This window comes from Melospiza melodia, chromosome 12 (genome assembly GCF_035770615.1).
Source record: "Melospiza melodia melodia isolate bMelMel2 chromosome 12, bMelMel2.pri, whole genome shotgun sequence".
Taxonomy (NCBI): domain Eukaryota; kingdom Metazoa; phylum Chordata; class Aves; order Passeriformes; family Passerellidae; genus Melospiza; species Melospiza melodia.
Window position 1 is genome coordinate 4303557 of NC_086205.1, and position 20360 is coordinate 4323916.

General features: G+C 49.0%; 1 protein-coding gene across 1 annotated transcript; it reads right to left on the reverse strand.

Moving 5' to 3' along the window:
• Positions 1-3197: 3197 nt before the first annotated feature.
• On the reverse strand, positions 3198-18664 carry MAP6D1 (MAP6 domain containing 1). The gene is made up of 3 exons (XM_063166485.1): positions 18139-18664; positions 7795-7912; positions 3198-5313 (listed from the first exon to the last, which is right to left on the reverse strand). The coding sequence occupies exons 1-3, from the start codon at positions 18639-18641 to the stop codon at positions 5236-5238; spliced, it is 699 nt and encodes a 232-aa protein (XP_063022555.1). The 5' UTR covers positions 18642-18664; the 3' UTR covers positions 3198-5235.
• Between the last annotated feature and the right edge of the window lie 1696 nt (positions 18665-20360).

The window sequence follows — 20360 nt, forward strand, 5'->3', positions numbered from 1 at the left end:
GGATTGCCTTGACTGTCACCTGTCACTCAGAGTTTCTCCAGATCCACAGATATTTTTGTACTCTGTGTATTCAGAATGTCATAGTTAGTTCTGGATTCTTATCCAGAGGAATTGATCTGAAGGAAAAGGTAATTTTCCCCTTTTCTAGTTATTTTAAAAAACAACTGGTTTTGGAAGCTGAGGGAACAGAAGCCAGGAGCTGAGCTCCTCCGAGTTTTCCTCTTCCAGAGGAGCCTGCTTAAACAGCAAATCATTGGTTTGTGTGGAAGACTCTTGAAAAGTAACATGGGTTGAGGTTGGTCCAGCTGCCAGATGCCCACCCAGCCGCTCTCACTCCCCTTCAGAACTCAGGAGAACGTAACATGTCTTACATGGGTCAGGATAATGTACCACAGAATCATTCAGTTTGGAGAACACCTCTGAGGTCACCCAGTCCAACAGTGGCTGCCAAGCCCACCATTAACCATGTCCACAAGTGCCACAGCTATGAGGCTTTTAAATGCCACCGCAGATGGGGATGCCTCCACTGCCTTGGGCAGATCAACGAAGTCCTTAGATAAAAACAGAGACGTCATGTACTGGTTGCTGCCATCGGCAAAACAAGCTCCACTTAGGGAAAATTAGTTGAATGAAGATGAATGGTGAGAGGCAAAGACAAAAAAAAAGCCAATCCCCCCCACCCCCATAAAAACGGGCAAAAGCCCCCCAAACGCCCAAATGCTTCCCCCCCGCTTCTTTTCTGGTGTCTTCAGTCCTTCACCGCTAACTGCTGCCTCCTCCCTCCCTCAGGCCGGCCGCGGCTCCTCCGATGGTTTCGGCGCCCTCAGCTGCCCGGGGGCGGCGGGAACCGGCGGTGCCCGGCACGGGGCAGCTCCTCCCCTCACGGAGATCACAGAGACCCTCCACTGCTCCCTCCCTTCAGAGACCCCTTCAGAGAGATTCCCTCACAGAGATTCTCTTCAAATACCTCCCCTCAGAGACCCCCTCACAGAGACTGCCCCCACTGTTCCCTCCCCTCACAGAGATTCTCCTCACAGAGGACCGCACCCCCCCAGCTCCATCCCCTCAGAGACCCCTCCACAGCTCCCTCCCCTCACAGAGGCCCCTCCACAGCTCCCTCCCCTCACAGAGATCCCTCCACAGCTCCCTCCCCTCATAGAGATCCCTCACAGCTCCCTCCCCTCACAGAGATCCCTCACAGCTCCCTCCCCTCACAGAGATCCCTCACAGCTCCCTCCCCTCATAGAGATCCCTCACAGCTCCCTCCCCTCACAGAGATCCCTCACAGCTCCCTCCCCTCATAGAGATCCCTCCACAGCTCCATCCCCTCATAGAGATCCCTCTCAGCTCCCTCCCCTCACAGAGATCCCTCACAGCTCCCTCCCCTCACAGAGACCCCTCCACAGCTCCCTCCCCTCATAGAGACCCTTCCACAGCTCCCTCCCCTCACAGAGACCCCTCCACAGCTCCCTCCCCTCACAGATCCCTCCACAGCTCCCTCCCCTCACAGAGATCCCTCACAGCTCCTTCCCCTCATAGAGATCCCTCACAGCTCCCTCCCCTCACAGAGATCCCTCACAGCTCCCTCCCCTCAGAGACCCCTCCACAGCTCCCTCCCCTCACAGAGACCCCTCCACAGCTCCCTCCCCTCACAGAGATCCCTCACAGCTCCCTCCCCTCATAGAGATCCCTCCACAGCTCCCTCCCCACCACCCCCTGCCAGCGCTGGGCACCGGCACTTGACACGGACAAGAACCGAAAGAGTAAGCGAAGTTACCAAACTTCTGTGTTCCCCCTGCCCTGTGGGGAGGAGCCCTGGGTGTCTGTGAGCAGACTAATGCCCCGTTGTTTTTGGAAATGCTGCAGAACTCCGTGTTAGTGCTAAATGCCTCAGAAGTGCCTCCTGCCCTGGAAGTAAACACCTTTGTGGCAAACCAGGTTGGTCCTTAGGATCAGACATTGCTGCAGTGGCCACGGCAGGGGAAATGGGTAGAGGTGATAGGTTTGCATCTGATTGTTCGCTCTCAAAGAAATTAGTGCAATGCACAGAGAAACGTGCAGTTTATGAAAGCAAGCAAATCAGTAATGTGCTGCTTGTGAATTTTGCAAGTTCACAACAAGAACTCTCCCGAGCAATGGTGTATTTCCCACACCAAAGCTTACATTGAGCATGTGGCAGTGCAGGTATTCACTGCTCCCTGCTACAAAACTCACCTTCAGCATGCCAACAGGCCAGGTGTCAGCAGGATTAAACAAAACAAGCAGGTTCAGTGTCACCTTAGAGATAGTAAATTCTAAAGTTACAGGTGTAAACTCTTCCTTTTTAAAGGACATTTCTTTATGTGTCAAATAACCCTTACTTGCAGTGTGATTCACAATCAAAAATCCTTGAGGGACTTGGACATGGGCCCAGAGCAATTGGGAAGACAAATACTAGTGTGAGAGCAGTGTTGGAAGAAATTCTGGCATCACGACTCCCTGGAGCCTGCAAAACTCGTGCAGATTTGACTTCTTCAGAGGAATTTGGTGTGATACCTTTTGATGTGGCTGAGGTGGGCATTTTTCACACAAAATCAGGTAAGCTGCAGACACTGACAGCCAGTGGCATCACCCTGGACCTTACAGGTAAGTACCTGCTCACTTTTTCTTCTGTTCATCGCTCAGGTACATTGAGCAGCAGCTTGAGAGCCTTTGGCTTTCTCCTGGAAGTCTCTTGAGGCATAGCTGGAAGAGCTATTGCGCTGTCTAGGGAAGCTGGTTGTATCTCCAGCACTTTTACTGACTGAAATGTTCTTGGGAATAACTGTAAAGCAGGGTCTCTTCTACCATTCAATGCCATCACCTTTTCCCGTGATTTATGTGAGATGGCAGAGTGAAACTGAGGTGAAACAACAGGGCACAGCGTGGGTACTGCAGAAAGGGATCTACATCAAAGTGCATCAAAGCTCTGTGCATTTCATAGGGAATGCAGCTGGGCCACAGCTCTGAGTGTGCCTTCAGGCTGTCCTTGCTGGGGGCTGTGTCTGGGGAAGGTTCCAGGATGAAGGAACTGACTGCTGATGGCTCTGAATGCATCCCCTGATGCACTGCTCTGTGTCCAGTGTGCCCTGCTGTCATGCAGTGACAAACTGTACTGCAAAGTTGAATACCTGAGAGTTGTATTTTACAACAACAACAAAAATATGTGAGAGAACCAATAGCCAAAATACATTTTAATTTATTAAATTAAATCCAGTCCATTTGATAAAATACAAGCTTATTATATTACCAATTTGTTTAAACCTGGGTCTTTTTTTTTAAGAAATACAGTCAAATAAGAAGTGATAATAGACAATTTCCTTTTTACTTTTTTTTTTCCTTGCTGTTAATAAAGTCCAGGATTGAAATGAACTTAAATTGTTTCAACAAAACTGTTAAAAAACATTATAAAGAGATTAAACAAGCAGATTGAATTCTTAGAAACATCTAACATGCAAAACTTCTTTTAGCACAGTTTGAATGCTTCAAATGAATTTCCTGAAAAATGAATTTCCTGAAAAATTGTTTTGGCAAGCACTGGGATTACTGCAGGTTTCTCCAAGGATGAGTGTGGGACGAGCCATCCCTTGGCCCAGCCAAATGCAGCTCACTGCAGGTGCTCCCTGCTCTGGTGGTTGTGTTGGGCCCCACTGTGGTGAGCAGGGATGGCACCATTCCATTCCCTCATAATGCAGTGAGCAGATGCTGTCTGCATGTATTGCAAGTACAATTCACATGCCAACAGCCCAAAAATTGTTCTTATGGGAATTATCAGCAATGCATTCATTTTAGCAGAATCCCCAAAGTTCATTAAATTTGTCTTAGACTTCAGCTAGTAAGAAGGTTAAGAAAAAATCCTCCTGTGTAAAAGTCTGTTTTATTACAGATGAATGAGGATCTGATCACTGTTCAAGTCTGAGGATAGTTTCCCTTGTTCTGGACAACACACATGTGTTGCAAACACAAAGTAAAAGTTTTTCAATTTCTTTTTCCAAAATAATTAGTAAATCCATTAAATAAGCAGTAGACTAATTATATTGCATAAGTTATTGAAATAGAAATTGTAAAGTCTTGATGAACAAAGGCTAAAAAAATGGTTTCTTAAAACACATGTACCTCAGCAAAAGTGAAATGTGCAGCAGTCTAAAAAAATCAGCTTCAGAACAATGACACTTGGAACGGCCTATCTCAGAAATGACAGATGGCTTACATTCTACATTACATTTCTCTTTAAGAAGAATATCTAAGTAACATTCACTTGTGGTTGTTCCTAGCATTAGCATTACCAATATACAGGCGATAATTGAGGAATTTCAAGGCAATATTTTCCACCTTGCATATGCAAAGAGTTAACATTTATTAAAAGTATAAGCATATCCTTTTCATTAAAGGATCACAAATTGCTTTAGGTAAAATCCATGTACAATATTTACAGCTATACAAGTTATGTAAGTATCTTAGATCCTCTGGAGAGTACTGGTGGGTGCCTGGCTGTATCCATGCACTCCTCTCCACACCAGCCTGGTGCACTGCTGTCAGGGCTGTCTCCTGGAGTTCAGTCCTCTCTTGCTCCTGCATCAGCTCCCCAATTTTGGAGCTATCCAGCTTCCCAGCCTTAAAGGCCCAGGACACTGCACGTGCCAGATTTATTTTAGAGTTCAATGACATTGGCTTCCTCCAGCTTCTAAAACAACTTTGGAAGTTCAGAGCAGCCCCTTTGAAGCTGTGCTTTCTGGTGATGCCATGTCAGGTCCTACTCCCAAACCCCCCCAAGAAGCTCAGAAGTCAGCCAGACTACTCCCTCTCTTTCAGTGGCCTACTTAGAGGGTGTTGCTAAATAAATCTGGTTTGGGTTTTAATTATCCATCCTGCCTGCACCCGTTTTCCCTCCTACCCTGTGTATTTGTGAGTGGGGCTGCTGCCTGCAATCCTGCCTTTGTGCCCAGAGTCAATCTCCTAATGTGACGCCAGCTGGCATAGTAATGAACCTGCTCCTGTGAAAAACTGGGTCAGTGCTTGCAGCGTGCTGTGCCAGCTCTGAACCAAGCTTTGCAGTTTGTTGTGTGAACAGAAAGTGTGTGTGCATGTCATTAATCACTGGAGCTGCTGTTGGTAACACCGGGCCTTTGATCTTAACGCTCCTCATGAAAATTGCATAGTGGTACATCTCTAACAAACTCCAGCTTTGAGCTGCCTGGCTGTGAGGAGGGTCCAGGTTCACACGTTGAGGATCCGTGATGGCGCCTGGAAAACAGCAGAAGGGTTGGGGGAGAACCTGGTCTTCACCTCTGGGATCTGGAGGGGTGAGGAAGGGAGAAAAGCACATTAGTGTGACACAGGATACAATTGTCAAGAGTTTGAGGGGCCTGGGGTGTTGTGAGGATCTATCTGCTCTCCCTGGAACCATGCCCAGGTGTTAGCCCGTGCTGGGCATCCATGAGATTGGTACAAGGTGATTCAAGGGCAGGTGTGATGCTGGCAAACACTCTGCGAGCACCACAACAAATTCACTGCTGGATAGTGCTGGATTGAAGTGAGAGGAATTACAGTGGTGTGTGTCTGGTCGTCAAGCTTTTGGAGAATGCCATCCAGGCTCCATCAAAATGTTCCACTGTAATGCTCTACGGGGCCACAGCCCATGTCTGCTGTGAAGAGAGGTGCAGACCTGGAGGACCCAAAGGAGACAAACTGGTTACTGGAGATGCCAGGCTGTTAAACTGCATTCTTGGATAAGAATGTGAACTTCTCACGCCTGGAGGAAAGGCAGAGATAACAATGGTCGCTTTCTCTGATGTCTGTGGAATCAGATTTCATGCAATATGCAGCCCCTGTAGTTGTATTGAAGCATGAAGGACACCTGGATGCTTCTGTCATCCCTAATGCTGAAAACTCAAAGGATTTTATATAGGACTGGCTGTAGATGTGCATCCGGCCCAGGACTCAGGGTGAGTCTGGCCATAAAACGTGAAAGGGTTGAAAGCTCTGCTGGCTATGCTGCTGGCACCATCCAAGCAGAGAAAGAAGTGCAAAACTACAGACAAAGAGAGTACAGGGAAAGCTATTGATCTCTGGTTGATGTTGTTTCATTGTTCTGATTTTTCCATTCCTCTGGGGATGCATCTGACACACCAAGGAACAAGTGCAATGTCATAAAAAACATATGCACAGCTCAGTGGCTGGGGAGAGCCAGCAGCCTGAGTCCTGCATGCTGGCTGTCAGGACACACCAGAAACCTGATTCCCATGTCTGGCAAAGCCAGGGCCAGGTGTGAACCAGGGAGAAGTGACTTCTCTTTGGACTGGTGACTTCTTGGCACCATCTTCATTCCTGGCCACACCTTTGCCATGCTGTCTGTTAGACAGACTGTGATGGTGCCCTGGGGCTCCAGGAGGTGGGACCTTTGCTTGCATGGTTCAGAGAGCAGTGGCCTTGGTAGCATGTGTTTCTGTCTAGAATTCTAGTCTTCTCTTTCTCTTCCTCGAGAACTGGGATAGGGACCTTCAGGGGTTTATCTGGAACCCCCTTCTTTGCATCCCAACTGACAAATTGAAAACCACCATATTTTTACTCCCTAGGGTCAAAATGCAAAATTAAATTGACAAGGGTCAAATACAAGGTTAAAGGGTTAAATGCAAGGTGTATCCTCATCACTGCACCTCAGTAAACAGCCCAGGCTATTCAGAGCAAGGAGGAAGTTTTGGTGAGGTTTGCACTTTCAGTTTTGCCTGAGGTCACTGTCCCACTTTCAGCATAGCTGGCTATACCCATCCTGAGCCTTGTTGCAGCAGTGTGCCAGCAATCCTCTGCGGAGGAGGCACTTGACTGTCTGCTGATTAAACACTTCTTCCTTGTCTCCTCCAAGGCAAAGATTTACTTTGCACATGTGGCCCTGGAGTAGCTGCTGTTACCTCTGCTGGCACAGCTCACTGTGGCTGGGGAGTTCAGCCCCAGCCCTAGCTCTGCATTCTGACTCATTCAGTGCAGCCTGTGAACAATTCCTGTGCTGTTCTCTTTGGTGGTCTAATGCAAAAAGCAGCTAAACCAGAGCCTTGTCAGTGTGCACTTCCCTTTCTTCTGGGGATGGGGAGTGTGGGGGGCCCTGTCAGGGAAAATGCTGAGCACAGAATGTTTCCTCATGGGACTTTCAACAGCACCTGTATTTCACAGCAAGAAAATTATCTTTGTTGGTATAGAGAAACTCACAGAAAAAAATTGTAGAGACTCACAGGAAAATCCCAAGGAAGTCTCAGAGCTGCGCAGCTGTTCATGTGTCCTCCTTGAAATTTATACTGGGGGCAGCTTCTGCCCACACCAGCAAGGGGGAGTTTTGTGCTGTCTGGGCAGGTGCTGTTCCTTAGGCAGTGGCAAACACCTGTGCCCAGAGGCCAAATCTCACTCTGCAAGCCTGGTGCTAGTCCCCACTGACTGCTGCAAGGAGTGCAGGAGGTGTCAATGGCACCTTACACACAGAGGGGTGATGGCACACACCTTGTACATATGGTGTCCAACTGAGGGAATTGTAAATCTTGAACTTCTTTCCAGTTTAAAACCTTTGTCTTGGGCTGAATTATGATCAGTTGCAGTATGACATTGTCTAGCATGCCTTTCTGAAGGGAAGGGATGGCCACATTACCTAACGGGCAGAGACAAAACAGTTGTCCACAAGGATGTGGCTTCATCCTAATTGCACCTCAGCAATCAAATATGAGGAGTTCCAGATGTGCACTTTGGGCATTATTCACATTGACTTTAGGATTTTTAAAAATGGCTAATTACCTTAAAGTCTGCCTTGTAGCTTGTCTCTTGAACAAAATGGTCTTCTGGGAGAATGAAACCTTGTTTTGACTTTATAGGCTTGGATGGTTTTGCTCCAGTCCATGGGCGATACTCTTGTCTGAAATGAGATTGTCGAGACAGAAGAACTTGTAAAAGACAACATTATCCCAGGGTACTTCAGAGGGTTACAAAGCCAGAAGGCAAGGTGGGATGCAAGCAGCTTGCAAGGCTGACTTGTCTGAGGCATACCAAGGGTTGAATAAAAGAACTGAGCCTAGCAGCCTGCTTCTCTCAGAAAGCCCAGACTGAAAGATGGAACAGGGCACACACTGGGCTAACTGGATTCCCTGACTTAACTCTTTTTTTTTTTTTTCCTACAAAATATCTCTTTCCTGGAGGTCATTGGTGCTTCCCTCCTGGATCAGTAGTCGTCAGGGTTACTTTTTGCATGCTAGCCCACAGACCACTTACAATGTAAAACACTGTCTGGCACGTTGGCCACTCACATTTTAAGACACCTAGGTCTGATGTGTTGCCCTCACAAAAGCCAAGAGCCTGCTGATGTTCCCATACTGAGTGTGGCTCTCTCAGCAGCAGCAGTGTTTGCCAGTGTGTGCTGTGCTGCACAGCTGTGGCAGCTCAGCCTGAAATGCACCCAGAGGGAGACACCGTCTCAGCTGGCAGATGCTCACGCTGATGATTTTCCTTCAGATGGGGGGAAGTGCTTTAAATCTGCATGAGGATGTCTGAGAAGGCATTGCTGCTCCAAGAACAAGTCAGCCAAGGGTCATCTGAGAAATGCACAGACTGCACTGAGAAAGGGGCAGCACCAAGGAACAGCATTGCAGGGTCTGCTTAGTTCAGCTGCCAGCTCCCTTCTGCAGCTTTCCCTCAGATTCCCTGCACCCCTTGTCACAAACAGGCCTCACTAGGGCCCCTGCCATCAGGACTTTCTGGGTGCTGCAGCAGCAGCCAGCTGAGCTGTCTTGTTGCTCAGAGGAAGACAGAAGTCTGTTCTGTTTGTGAGTGTATCTCTGGCAACGAATTCAGGCAGTTTCTGTAGCAAAAGGAGAGGTGACTAACCGAGATGTGACAATCTTATTTTCATCCCCTGCCATGGTTCACTAACCACATTTTACTATCTGCTTATATACAGGATCAGGGGGTAAGACAGAGGCTTGTTTTAATGTGTCAAGCTTATCTTTGATCACAGCCTTTCTGAGTTTCATTTTCCCAAGCATGCTATTTGCTATATTTATAATAGTTGCAAATTCCTCTTTTAAATCTCTAACTCAAAGTGCATAAGTATTATTTTAGAATGAGTAGTTTGGATTTGATCCTTTTAGTATATTATGGACAATGTCCTATGGAAGAACTGTTGGAAAGGAAAGCCAGGCTCCTGTCAGGGCTGTCTGTGTTGCATTGCAAATCTTGTTTATAATCCATCAGTTTGTTCTTGCTGTCCTGAGCTGCCACCTTCTGCCTTCTCTGCACCACACTGTTTGGGCCTGCTCAGGCAGCAGGTGAGTGCCCACACAGCATCCCTGGTGCCTCAGGTGAGTGCCCACACAGCATCCCTGGTGCTGGTGCTGGCATTCCTGCTCCCTTCCTGTCACACCTCAGGATAAGGCAGCACTTTAGAAGAAAGGTGATTTGGGCCAAGCAATGCCCCAAGAAGGCAAGCTTTCAGCAGGGAATCCCAGATGTGAATGAAAGCAGAGCTAAATCTGACCTCTGTCCTGCTGCACAGCCAGAGAGAGGACACAGCTAGTGGGCAAAATAGCAGCAAAATGGTACAAAACCATCAGTTACCTCCCCACAGTTTCTAGGAACTGGAACCTGCTGCTCCACATAAAGCCCCATTTCCTCAGGAATGCTGGTGGCATTGATTCCCAGCCATTCATCCCCGTGCTGACTGGTCTCCTGCTGCAATGGAGTGTGTCTCCAGCTTTCAATGAATGACTGTGCTGCCTGCCTGTGCAGCCAACTCTGTCTCAATGCTTTATAGCAGATCATTTGCTGATTTGGCAGGCCCCCAAGCACAGTCCTTTTGGATCACAAGACCCTCATTTTGGCTGGAAGTCAAACCATTCTCCTCTCAGCCTGGATAGTCAAAACTATTTTTGAGGCACCTACATGCACTGAGGAAATGCTCCCCATAGAATCAGAAACATAAGGGCAGATACAGTCATGGCCCACACCACAGCAGCATTTCTGGTTTGGAACTGGGATTTTGCTCTGGGGGAACCCAGAACTCTGAGCCAAAAGTGAGGGGCAGAGCAAAACAGAGACAACTTAGCTTGACTCCTTTTGGGAGCTGAGGTACTTAACACAAGAAAGGAATATTATAACCTTTGGTCAAGAAAGTGCAGCTAACTAAATTTGCTCTGCTACTAAGCTTGCAGGACACATAAGCTTGTATTCCCATCTCCAGCTGCATAGCCAAGAGTCAGAAAGAACACGAGCCCAAATATCAGTCTTGGAGTCATCAGTGGAGTCAATCTGAGCAAAGCCTGGGGAAGAGGAATGACCTGTTTTTAATGTTACTTAGTTTAAGATGTCAAGTGACAAGATTAGTGACTGTCTCCCCCTTTGCACCCTGTGTAGTGTGACATCCAGCTGCTGCTGGGGGTGAATGTGTAAGCCTGACTGTTGCTGCTGGAGACCATGATCTTCATCCTTCCTGCTGCACCCCTCTCCTCCTCCCCCTGTGCCTAGGCAGAGCAGCTGTCAGGGTACTTTGGGACTGCAAGGACCTGCAGTGGAGGGAAGGTAGCCTCCAGGCCAGAACTCAGTGACCAGGCTCTCCTGAGGTTCTGTTTTGTCCTCCACTCTTGCAACCTAGAGGTGAGATTTTTGATCTCCATGAACAGAAATGACGTGGTGGTAGCTGAGGTACCAAACCATTGGGGTTGTGAAAGAGAAAGACCTCCTGAGTAGCACACAGGTTTTAAAACAGCAGTGATCAAAAGGGAAGGGCTGGTTTTTATGTACTGCTGTTTCTTTACCTCTAACTCACTCTAGGAATAATTAAGAAGCAGCTTTTTGCCAGTGGGTTGCCCCAGTGCTTTGATCATATAAATCACTGCTTTTCTTTGCTCTTTCTCAAAATCTGTTAATAGAGCTTGAGAAAAGGCATTTCTTTTGTAATGTGTGGGGATGTGTCTGCAGGGGAAGGTCTGAATCAGTGCAGTGTGGAGAGGGAGGCTTGTGGCCTGCTGGGACAGTTTAACCCCTGTGGTGGTGAGAGATGGAGCAAGTGGGAGTACAAATAATGCATAGGCTAGAAACAAAGACAAACCAGCACTGGACTGTTAATTACCAGGGTGTTGTGATGAAGCCCAGCATTGATGAGAGCTGCTGCACTGAGCTGCTGTTTATGAGCCACCTCCCCCCGGGTGAGCAGCACTGCCTGTACCAGGATGTCAAACAGCTGAGACAGGGGCCAGGCAGGAGAGATGGCCCCACCATCATTCACCAGCATGGCCCTGCAGACTTCAGGGTATGATCTGGGAATGATGCACTTGGGATTGGTCCTTCTGTTCTTTCCAGCCACAGTGTCTCCGGCTGCTGCAGCTCGAGCTGCTGGATGCTGTGACTACACAATGGCCAGCCTGTGTGCTGCCTCCAGCTCTTTCCCCATTTCATGTGCCCTACTAATGTTTGTGCTTTGCAGAGAAAGCTGTCTGCAAAATCCTTTTTATTTCACTAGTGACCTAGTGAAAATCTAGCCTAGAAAGCTTTTTAATTTCACCAAGGTGAAGGGCACTTCTGTTAGGAGTAGGGAGGCAGTGGGAATGCCAACAGTGCTGTTTGCAGTGCTGGGGCTGCTGTTTCCATACAGATTTATCTTCAGCATTGATAGTCATGGAGCACCAATGCCAGAGCAGTTGTCATTTTAGTACCTCATCTTTATGTCACAGTTTGCTTCCCATGATTAATTATCACTGGTGGTTCTGAGCCACTGCATAACATTTCTTATATAAGAATTGGAGAAAAAGGCTCATTCTGTATAGCTGACCATAACTCAGAGCTATGCTGCCTGACCTAGTCTGTGTTCATTCTTCTCCCCTCTTCTTTCTCATACCCAGCACACCAGTGACAATTAAACAGCACCATGAACATTTTTCCAAATTTCCTTTTAGAAGGAAACTTGTGTGCACAGCTTGGGCTGTCTGTTATTTTCTTTTGAAAGTACAAACTACTCTAGATGTCCCCTGGGGAAGTCAGACTGGTGTGGGAGAGGTTTTGCCTGAAGGTGTGGGGTGTGAAATGTCTCCCTGTTTGCAACACAGCTCTTCACAGACTACTGTCAGGGCTGTTCTGGTTTGCCCAGGCAGAGCTGGGTGTTCAGCAGTGCTCTCCCAAGGGACAGGCTAAGTCCACTTGTTGGCAAAGCCCTCCACAGGTCAGGGAGGTGCTATGATGTCTCCTGGCAAATGGAGGATTGCAGATGTTACAGTGAGAGCTCTGCATGACAGAGTCAGGAGCCCTCCTGGATAATGGAGCCATTGAACTGCTTCTCCTCTGAGCTGTGTCAGACACTGGTGGGGTGCCCTTCCAAGCCTCAGACACAGAGGCAGATTGTGCCCATCCTCCTATCCAGCCAAAGAGCCCAGCATGAGGATAGAAATGGGGGAAAGGCTGAAGGAGAGGTAAAAATAGAGGGGTAGAGAAAAGACATAGCAGAAAGACAGACCAGCACACAGGAATTACAGAGGAGGAAAGCAGAAGCCACTTGGATATCTCCTGTCTCAACTCTCACCCCCAGTAAGGTCAGGCAGTACCTGGAGCTGTCCCTAAGTCACAAGAAGGAAGCAACAGCAAAAGACTTGAATGAAAGTACAAGACAAAAACCCTAAGATTCAAACTGTTATCTTAGGGTGAGTTTTAGAGAGTTGCTTTGCTCATAGGCAGATGCTCAAGGAAGGAGCACTTCCATTGGTGTGACAGGACAGGCAGCTGCTTCTCCTTTATCAGAACTATGTGACTGGGGATGTGTGGGTAGGTCTGAGGGTCTTGACTTCTGCCATCCACCCATTTTCCATTCTTTCACTCTAACATAAGTCTGAATGGACTTTAAGTGGAGGAAATGCCTCCTACTTTAAGGAACATCTTTGAATCCCACATTTCAGTTCTACAGCACAGCTTGCACAACAGACACCCTCTCTATTCCCATCCCACTGTGTCTCTCTCACACACCCTGTGCCCCTCCAAGCCCTCTCTGCCCCAGCCAGGCTATGCAGTGCACAGTGGCACTCTCTGGATCCATCCCAATGCCTGCACCAAGCAAGCTTACTTCTTAAATAGCACAAAAATCAGGGGCTTGAGTATTAATTTCCCCAAGCAGCGAGATACTTAAGAATGTAAAGATAACTGTAAGCCTTGATTATAAAAGATTTACTGCTATTATTAAGGATAAGCATGCCTTTAAAGATCTTGCTGGATCAAGGATGGAGCTCCTCATACACAGTACTATTAACCCTGCAGGCTCAGGTGCCTGCTCTGATCCCACACATTGCTGAACACAAGCTCAGGTATTTTCACTGCTTTCTGCACAGCAAAATAATAAGATGCTTTTCAGAGTGAAGCAGTCACCAGGGTTCACTTTGCTTTTCTACACAAGCACTGTTTGAAGGCAGATGAATGTTCAGGCAGCCTAGTAACACACACTGAGTGCATCCATAGGTATGGGGAAAAGCCTGCACTCTGTGCTATCCCTCCTGGTCAGGGATGTCTGCTGCATGGTCATGGAATGGCATGTGCTGAGTATTTGTACAAGAGGACTGGAATCCAGTTTGCTGAGGTATCTTCCACCTGCTATCCCTAAAAATCATGAGCAATGACATAACAGACACCTTTCCTCTTAATTATTCCAGCTCTTTATGAGGTTTCTTTTCATCAGAACAACATGGCTCACTCTGGGTGAGCAGGAAACCCTCCTGATCTCAAGGCCCCAGTTTGGTGTTATTCACTGCTGTGCTTCCCAGGTGCAAACAAGCTGAGTGCTCTTGACTCTTACACCTGCTCAAAATACCTGTCAAGGAAACCCCTGCTGCAGAGACTGGGCTCTGCTCAGGGCCTGCACTGTATGTGTGTGCAGAAATTTGCAGTCATCTCCCAGTTCCCCAAGTGCCAATTCAAGTAAAGATGATGGGAAAAGAGGCAAAACAACTGCTCACAGCTCTGCTGCAACATTTTCACTTACACACCTGAAGTGTTTTCCAAAAGCTGGCAGGTTACTGAAGGGAGAACTGATGTCTGCAGTGATTTATAGCGTAGCTGAACCTTGAACAGGGTTCTCCTCCCAGCAGTGCTGGCCCTGACAGAGAAGCTGTGCCTTCATCCCTGTTGCCTTCTAACAAGGTAAGAAGATGACATCCAGAGAGCAGAGCCAGGTGAGGATGCTGACAGCACCAGTTTCTCTCACTCTCTGTTAAGGGAGCTAAGTAAAGCACTTCTCTATTTCTAGACTGTCTGCTAAATGCAATCAAGACCTAGTACTACAATTAATGGTGTGCAAAGCCAAAAGTACACAGCACCTGCAATTTACTGCTGAGGGGAGAAGTCACTTCCGTGACACCAAAGGACAAACCCTTGGGAAGGTGCAGAGAGGCCACTCAGCACTTTCTTCTGCCTCCTCCAGCATCAGTAAGGTGTAATCTACTGCAACCCTCTGCAGCAGTCCCCAGGACCTTTTCACAGTTGGAGCACATCCCATTTTAGGCTTTCAAGTGCAGCTTGTATTGATTTGCCTTAACCTGTGTGCCTGAGCGTGCCTGAGCTCCCACAATGCACCCCCATTGGGTTTGACTTAATTTAGACCCTGCAAAACTCCAGCCAAAATTCAGGGACTGGAGGCAGAGAGAAGCTGCCCAAAGATCTTTGGGCACACAGGGCAATAGGACAGGGAAGTTGTAGGGCAGTTTGTAGGGAAGGCAGTTGTGCTGTCCTTCCACCTTTTATTCAGTTGTTATTTCAAAACACAAAAAAATCCTCACTTTCTCAGGAGTACAGGTATTGCTCCAACACCCCCTCCACCTTCATCTTTACTCTGGCCATAGATTCCTCCAGTCTCAATCACTGATCCCAGAGGTTTATTTTGCTCTGGGAAATGCCAGGTCATGCTGAGCAGCTTCACTATGTGCAGACAGATTTGTGTGCAGCTGTGTTTCCTTCTGAGCTTAGCAGAATGCAGAATGAAGGCTCACAGGAGCATTGCATTCATACACAAAAGCACATCAAATGGTGCTGAATGTTACAGGGGACCCAACACTACACTTGGGTGTTCCACAGAAACAAACACAACAGGCTGCCAGAGTCAAAATTCCTGAATTAAAAAAACCCAAACAAACTAAAAAAATCTAAAGAAATCCCAACACATTATAGAGTGAAGCAAGAAAACCAGTATTGCAATTAAAAGCACGGAGTGGACCAGGTATCAATGCCAACTCTTCTGCATTGTCTTGGTCAAGACACACTTGATTTGTCTTTCCCACTAAGCAAGCCCAGGCAGCTGCTGAGAGCTGGCAGTCCCAATGTAAGGTGGAGGCTACTGCCCAGCAGGGCCCACACTGCAGGAGCCAATCCTCCAGGAGTCTCACAGTGCATGGCTGAGCCAGCTGTGCACAGAGCCTGCTGGAGCACCTGGAGCACAAAGGACTCCAGTGACCATTTCTTGGGCGAGTGGACACAGCTCCCATGCAGACAAGCCAGTCCTCAGGGCTGCCCCAGCTCCTCACTGGGCTGACCCACAGGGAGGCTGATACTCCTGCAAGCAGAAAAGAGGGAATCTCCCTAATGTTGTCCCTAGCAAGGCAGTGAGACTGTCTCACAAAAAACATGTGTTCTCATACCTTTGCTTCTCTCTGCCATCTGCTGCAGCGGTGCCTGCCTGCATGTCTCTGTAGGACACTCTTCCTTTTTCTGCCCCAAAGACATCATGGGGTTCACCAACCTCCTCCTCAGGACACAATGGGCCTCAGTAAGAGAAACCCCCTTGCTCTGCCTCTGCCACAGGTGATCTGCCTTCCCTGCTGCCCTCACACCTCTGGGAGAGTACAGTCTACAAGAAGTCAGGAGATCCCTGTTGCCAGAGCACAGTGGGGCTGTGCACGGCCACCAAGGGACAGTTTAATAAACAAGGAGGGTGTTTATGGTCTTTGATAGTGAGGCAGATGAAGAATATCAATCCTTAATGGTGCTGGTCAGCTACTACCTGAATAGTGGACAATTGCTTGCAGACTGCAGCGCTGCCTTTGGAAAATAAGGTAAGAGGAGAGGAGTGAACTGTAGTGGTTTTCATGGAAATGTCCTTGTGGGTTGTGAGTGCTCAGCTTACCAACGGTGAGTGTGCTGTGATCAGCCCTTCTCTGCTTCAGACTGCAGGAGTGCCATCACTGAAGCTACCAAATACAAACCCAGTACCCCAAGTGTAACTAATAATGTGTGTAACTATGCCAAATACATGCTTAGTCTTTAAAAAAAAAAACTAAATGAAAATATACTCTTGGAGCCTGTGAAGCTATTGTGAACTTTTCTCCTGCTGCTTGTTGTGAAGCCTGTGTGCTCAGTGGTACAGCAACTTAAATGTGATGTTGTACCAGATGAGAATCTAAAGAAAATATGGGAATTACTGGAATAAGGCAAAAATTGTTTGACTTATATAGTTCTATCTGCATCAGTTTACTGTGCCTTCAAACAGCCTAAAGGTTTTATATGGGAACTTTCTTCTGGCGTGGCTGCCCTGGCTTGTGCCTCCATCCTTGCCATTAACTGCTCCTTCTTTCAGCTCTGAGTAGTTCCTCAACTACCTTGAAGTCTCACTTTTTGTAAAATTTGTTTTGGTTTGCATGTTGGTATGTTGCCCCAGCCAGTGCTTTGTCCTGTGATCTGTAAATTTTTTCTTTGATGACAGTAGTTGAGAGCCTTTGTAAGAACAGACAAGTCAGAGGGAAGGGAGGAGAGAGAAGTGACTGTGAGCCCTTGAACAGCTACAGGAAAGCTGTGGCTCTAGTGCAGGCTGCTGCAGCCTTCCCTCGAGTCAGGCTGAAAAGGCAGGGGAGGCTTCAACAACAAGGTGGAGATGGATGTGTTTCTGAAATCTTGCTAATCTTGTTCTACATAGGTTTCTCTGAAATAATTCCTTGCTGCTTTGAAACTTGAAAGTGCTTTACCGCAAAACCAATAATTACTCTGTGATTGTCCTGTGAGATGTGGCAAAGGAAAAAAAAGCACATAAATTCAAGCACTGCAGTTATCCTTTCAGTCTGCATGTTAACTGCCTGTGCAGGAGGAGTGGGATAAGCAATGCTGCTGTGCAGGCTGGTAATCCTCCCCGAGGCACCCAGTTTGTCTTAAAAGCACTGTGATAAATAATCTAATGAATTGCAGGGATGAAATTTCCCCTAGGTAGATAATAATATGCAATAAGTGCCTAAATACTTGTGAATCAGTTAGAATAAAAATAATTACTCTATTAGTATACCTCATAGGTATATTAAAACCTGCCAAACATCATTATGAGGGAGCATGTGGTAACAACATGAAACTGATACAATATTCAACAGCAGCACTGTAGGAGCTGAAATCCCTCTCCTTCCATGGAAGATGTCAGTAAGAACAGAAGTTGGGTTTAGGTGCATTCCACCTAACTGCTCGTTCCCAAAAATAAGCATATGTAATCGTTCATACTGTTCAGAGGGAAAGGAAGACATCAGTAAGATAAACCACTTAATTTTTAAAGGTTCTGAGACAAGTGGTTTGTGACAATTTTTTCCATTGCCCATTAGATGACATAGGGGATATATCCTGCAAAATGTCTTCTTGTCTGACTAATCTTTTAAGGCTGTAATTTGGCTCGCCTTGAATGTCGCATTCCAGGAGTTTTAAAGGGAAAACGATGATGGCACTAAGGGATGCGGCTCTCGGGCACGGACGGGACTCGGGCAGCTGTCGGAGGTGCCGTGCCTGCCGGCAGCGGGTGGGTGAAGCGCTGCTGCGCCAGGGCCGGCATCATGGAGCTCTCTCCTCTCCCGGACCGGGGGGCGCGCACCGAGGCCGGCTCCGCTGCCCCGGCACGCACAGGGGCTGCCGGGCCAGGCACCCGCCCGGGGCACAAGAGACGCTTTTAAGGACAGCATTTCCAAAAGCAAAGGCGGCTTCGGCGAGAGGCTGAGTCCGCCGGCGGGCCGGCAGCCCCCGTCCCCCTCCCCTCGGTGGCGGCTCCCCCGCGCCGCGGCCGCCCGCCGGCATCCCCGCCCCGCGCTGCGGAGGAGCGGCCCCCGCCCGCGGCAGGAGCAGCCCCGGCTCGGGGCGGAGCGGGGACCGGCCGGGCCCGGTTACCTGTAGGAGGTGGTGTGGCCGCCGTCCGCCTGCGAGCGCGGCCGGAGCTGCTCGGGGCCGTCGATCGCCGGTCTCCCGCCGCCGCCGGGCAGGGCGCAGGCGGCGCGTCCCGGGGCGGGCTGGGGGGCGGCCCCGTCCCTCCCGCCGCCGCCGCCGCCGCTACTGGCGCTGACCCAGGGAAAGTCGTCCCTCCTCGGGAGGGGCCACGCTCTGAAGTCCCGCCGGTACTGGGTCTCCGCCGCGAAGGGCTCTTCGGCGGCGGCCGCCCGGCTCTTCCTGCGGCCGCTCGGCTTCCCGGCGGCGGGGTCCCGAGGGCGGCGCACCGGGGCGGGCGGGCGAGCGCTGCCCCGCGGAGGGGGCCCGCCGCGCTGGGGCGGCCCGTCCTCCTGCTCCTCGATGTCCGAGTAGTTGTGGATGGTGAGCGGCACGGAGAGGTCGGACTTGTCCAGCTGGCTCCAGAAGCGGGCCAAGCAGCACACCCGGCTGATGCAGGGCCAGGCCATGGCCGCGGCCGCAGCCCCCGCCTCGCCCGCAGCGGCGCCCGCGGCTCCGGCGCCCGCAGCCGGCCGCGCTCCCGGCTTCAGCCCTCATCGGCGGCAGCCCCTCCTCCCGCCGCCCCCTTCCCCGGTAACGACACCCCCTCGCCGGGATTACGGCCCGCACACGTGACCCGGCTGCCGGCGGGAGCCCCGTGCAGCTGCGGGGGCCGGCGGCGGTGCGAGCGTGGGGAGCGCGGCCCGCACCGGCCCCCGCCGGGCTCCGTCCCCGGCTGCCTCGGGGGGCACCGGCTCTGCCCGTGCTGCTGCGGGCCCGGTGTCTGTCGGTGCATTGGGAGCCGCTCTTTAGGTGCCCCGGAGCGCCGGAGCGCGTCCAGTGACGGCCCCGGCCAGGAACGCTGCTCCGCGCTAGCTGGGTTGTACTGCTCAGCTCTACCTTCGAGGCAGCCGTAAGCGTTTGTATGAAAACCTGGCGCTTATTTTATAAGTGATCTCAGTGAGAAACAGCAGCATTGCCACGCTGGTTTCCAAGAGCTTCGTGCAAATCCTCACCTCTCATAATCCCCCTCCATTTACATTAAGAGTTTAACCAATTCACTTTTAAAATACTAACTATTGACCAAAATCCAAGCATCTATTATATATCTCAATATAGGACCTACATCCTTTACTGTTCACCCAAGACTGCAAATTACAGCTTTCCTTTTACACATTCAGGTTCAAACCAAACAGCCCTGGCACAAACCATTGAAACTGACAGAATTACATCAGGAATAAAGTCAGGCTTTTAAAATTTGACATTTTATGGCCAGTAGCCACTTATTACATAATGCTCCTCCACAATTCTCCATTCAGTGGGTTATTACCAAAGCTGAATCTCCCAAAGGGTCACCAAACTGTGAAATGCAATGCTGTTAAAGTGAAGAATGCAGATAAACTGATATGCCACCTATTGGAAAATCTATTAAAAGGCTAACAGGACAGGCATTTCATTTCAGAATATAATAATCCAATTACAGGTGGTTATCTGATAAGCAAGGGGTAATAGCTTTACATTGAAAGAGGGCAGGTTTAAAGGGTTCACTAGATTAAATAGTGAAATAAATTTTTCCTAATGGAGGTGCTGAGGAACAGGTTGCCCAGAGAAGCTGTGGATTCTCCATCCCTGGAAGTGTCTAAGGCCGGGTTGGATGGGCTTGGAGCAACCTGGGATAGTGGAAGGTGTCCCTGCCCATGGGAGTGGGGTAGAATGAGATGATCTTTAAGGTCCCTTCCAACCCAACCCACACCATTCTGTGAAGCGTTATTAAGAAATTAATTATGCAATGGAAGTTGAGAAGGTAAGATTTAGGGCTTTGTTTCAGCTAAGCAGTTTCTATCCTAGTGTATTAGCACCTCACTTCAGTCCAGATTTACACCTGCTCCTGGGATGAAGGAGGACTAGGAATGTGCATGTGGACTGGGGCAGAAGCTCTCCTTGAGTGTTTGGCCTCTCTCTGAAACACAATCATGGCACAAAAGGAAATTCCTTTGCACACGATCCTGTTGTCCTAAATATCTGATTTAGCACTTGCCCCTGCTGCTACCAGTTTTGATTTCACCATCCCCCTTCCTCACATCAGCTGGGGCAGGGTGACTCAGAAATGTCAGGTAAAAACATTTTGATCCCAACACAGAACTCTTGTCCAATACTATACAGGCTGTTGGATGCTGTGTTTCATCTGC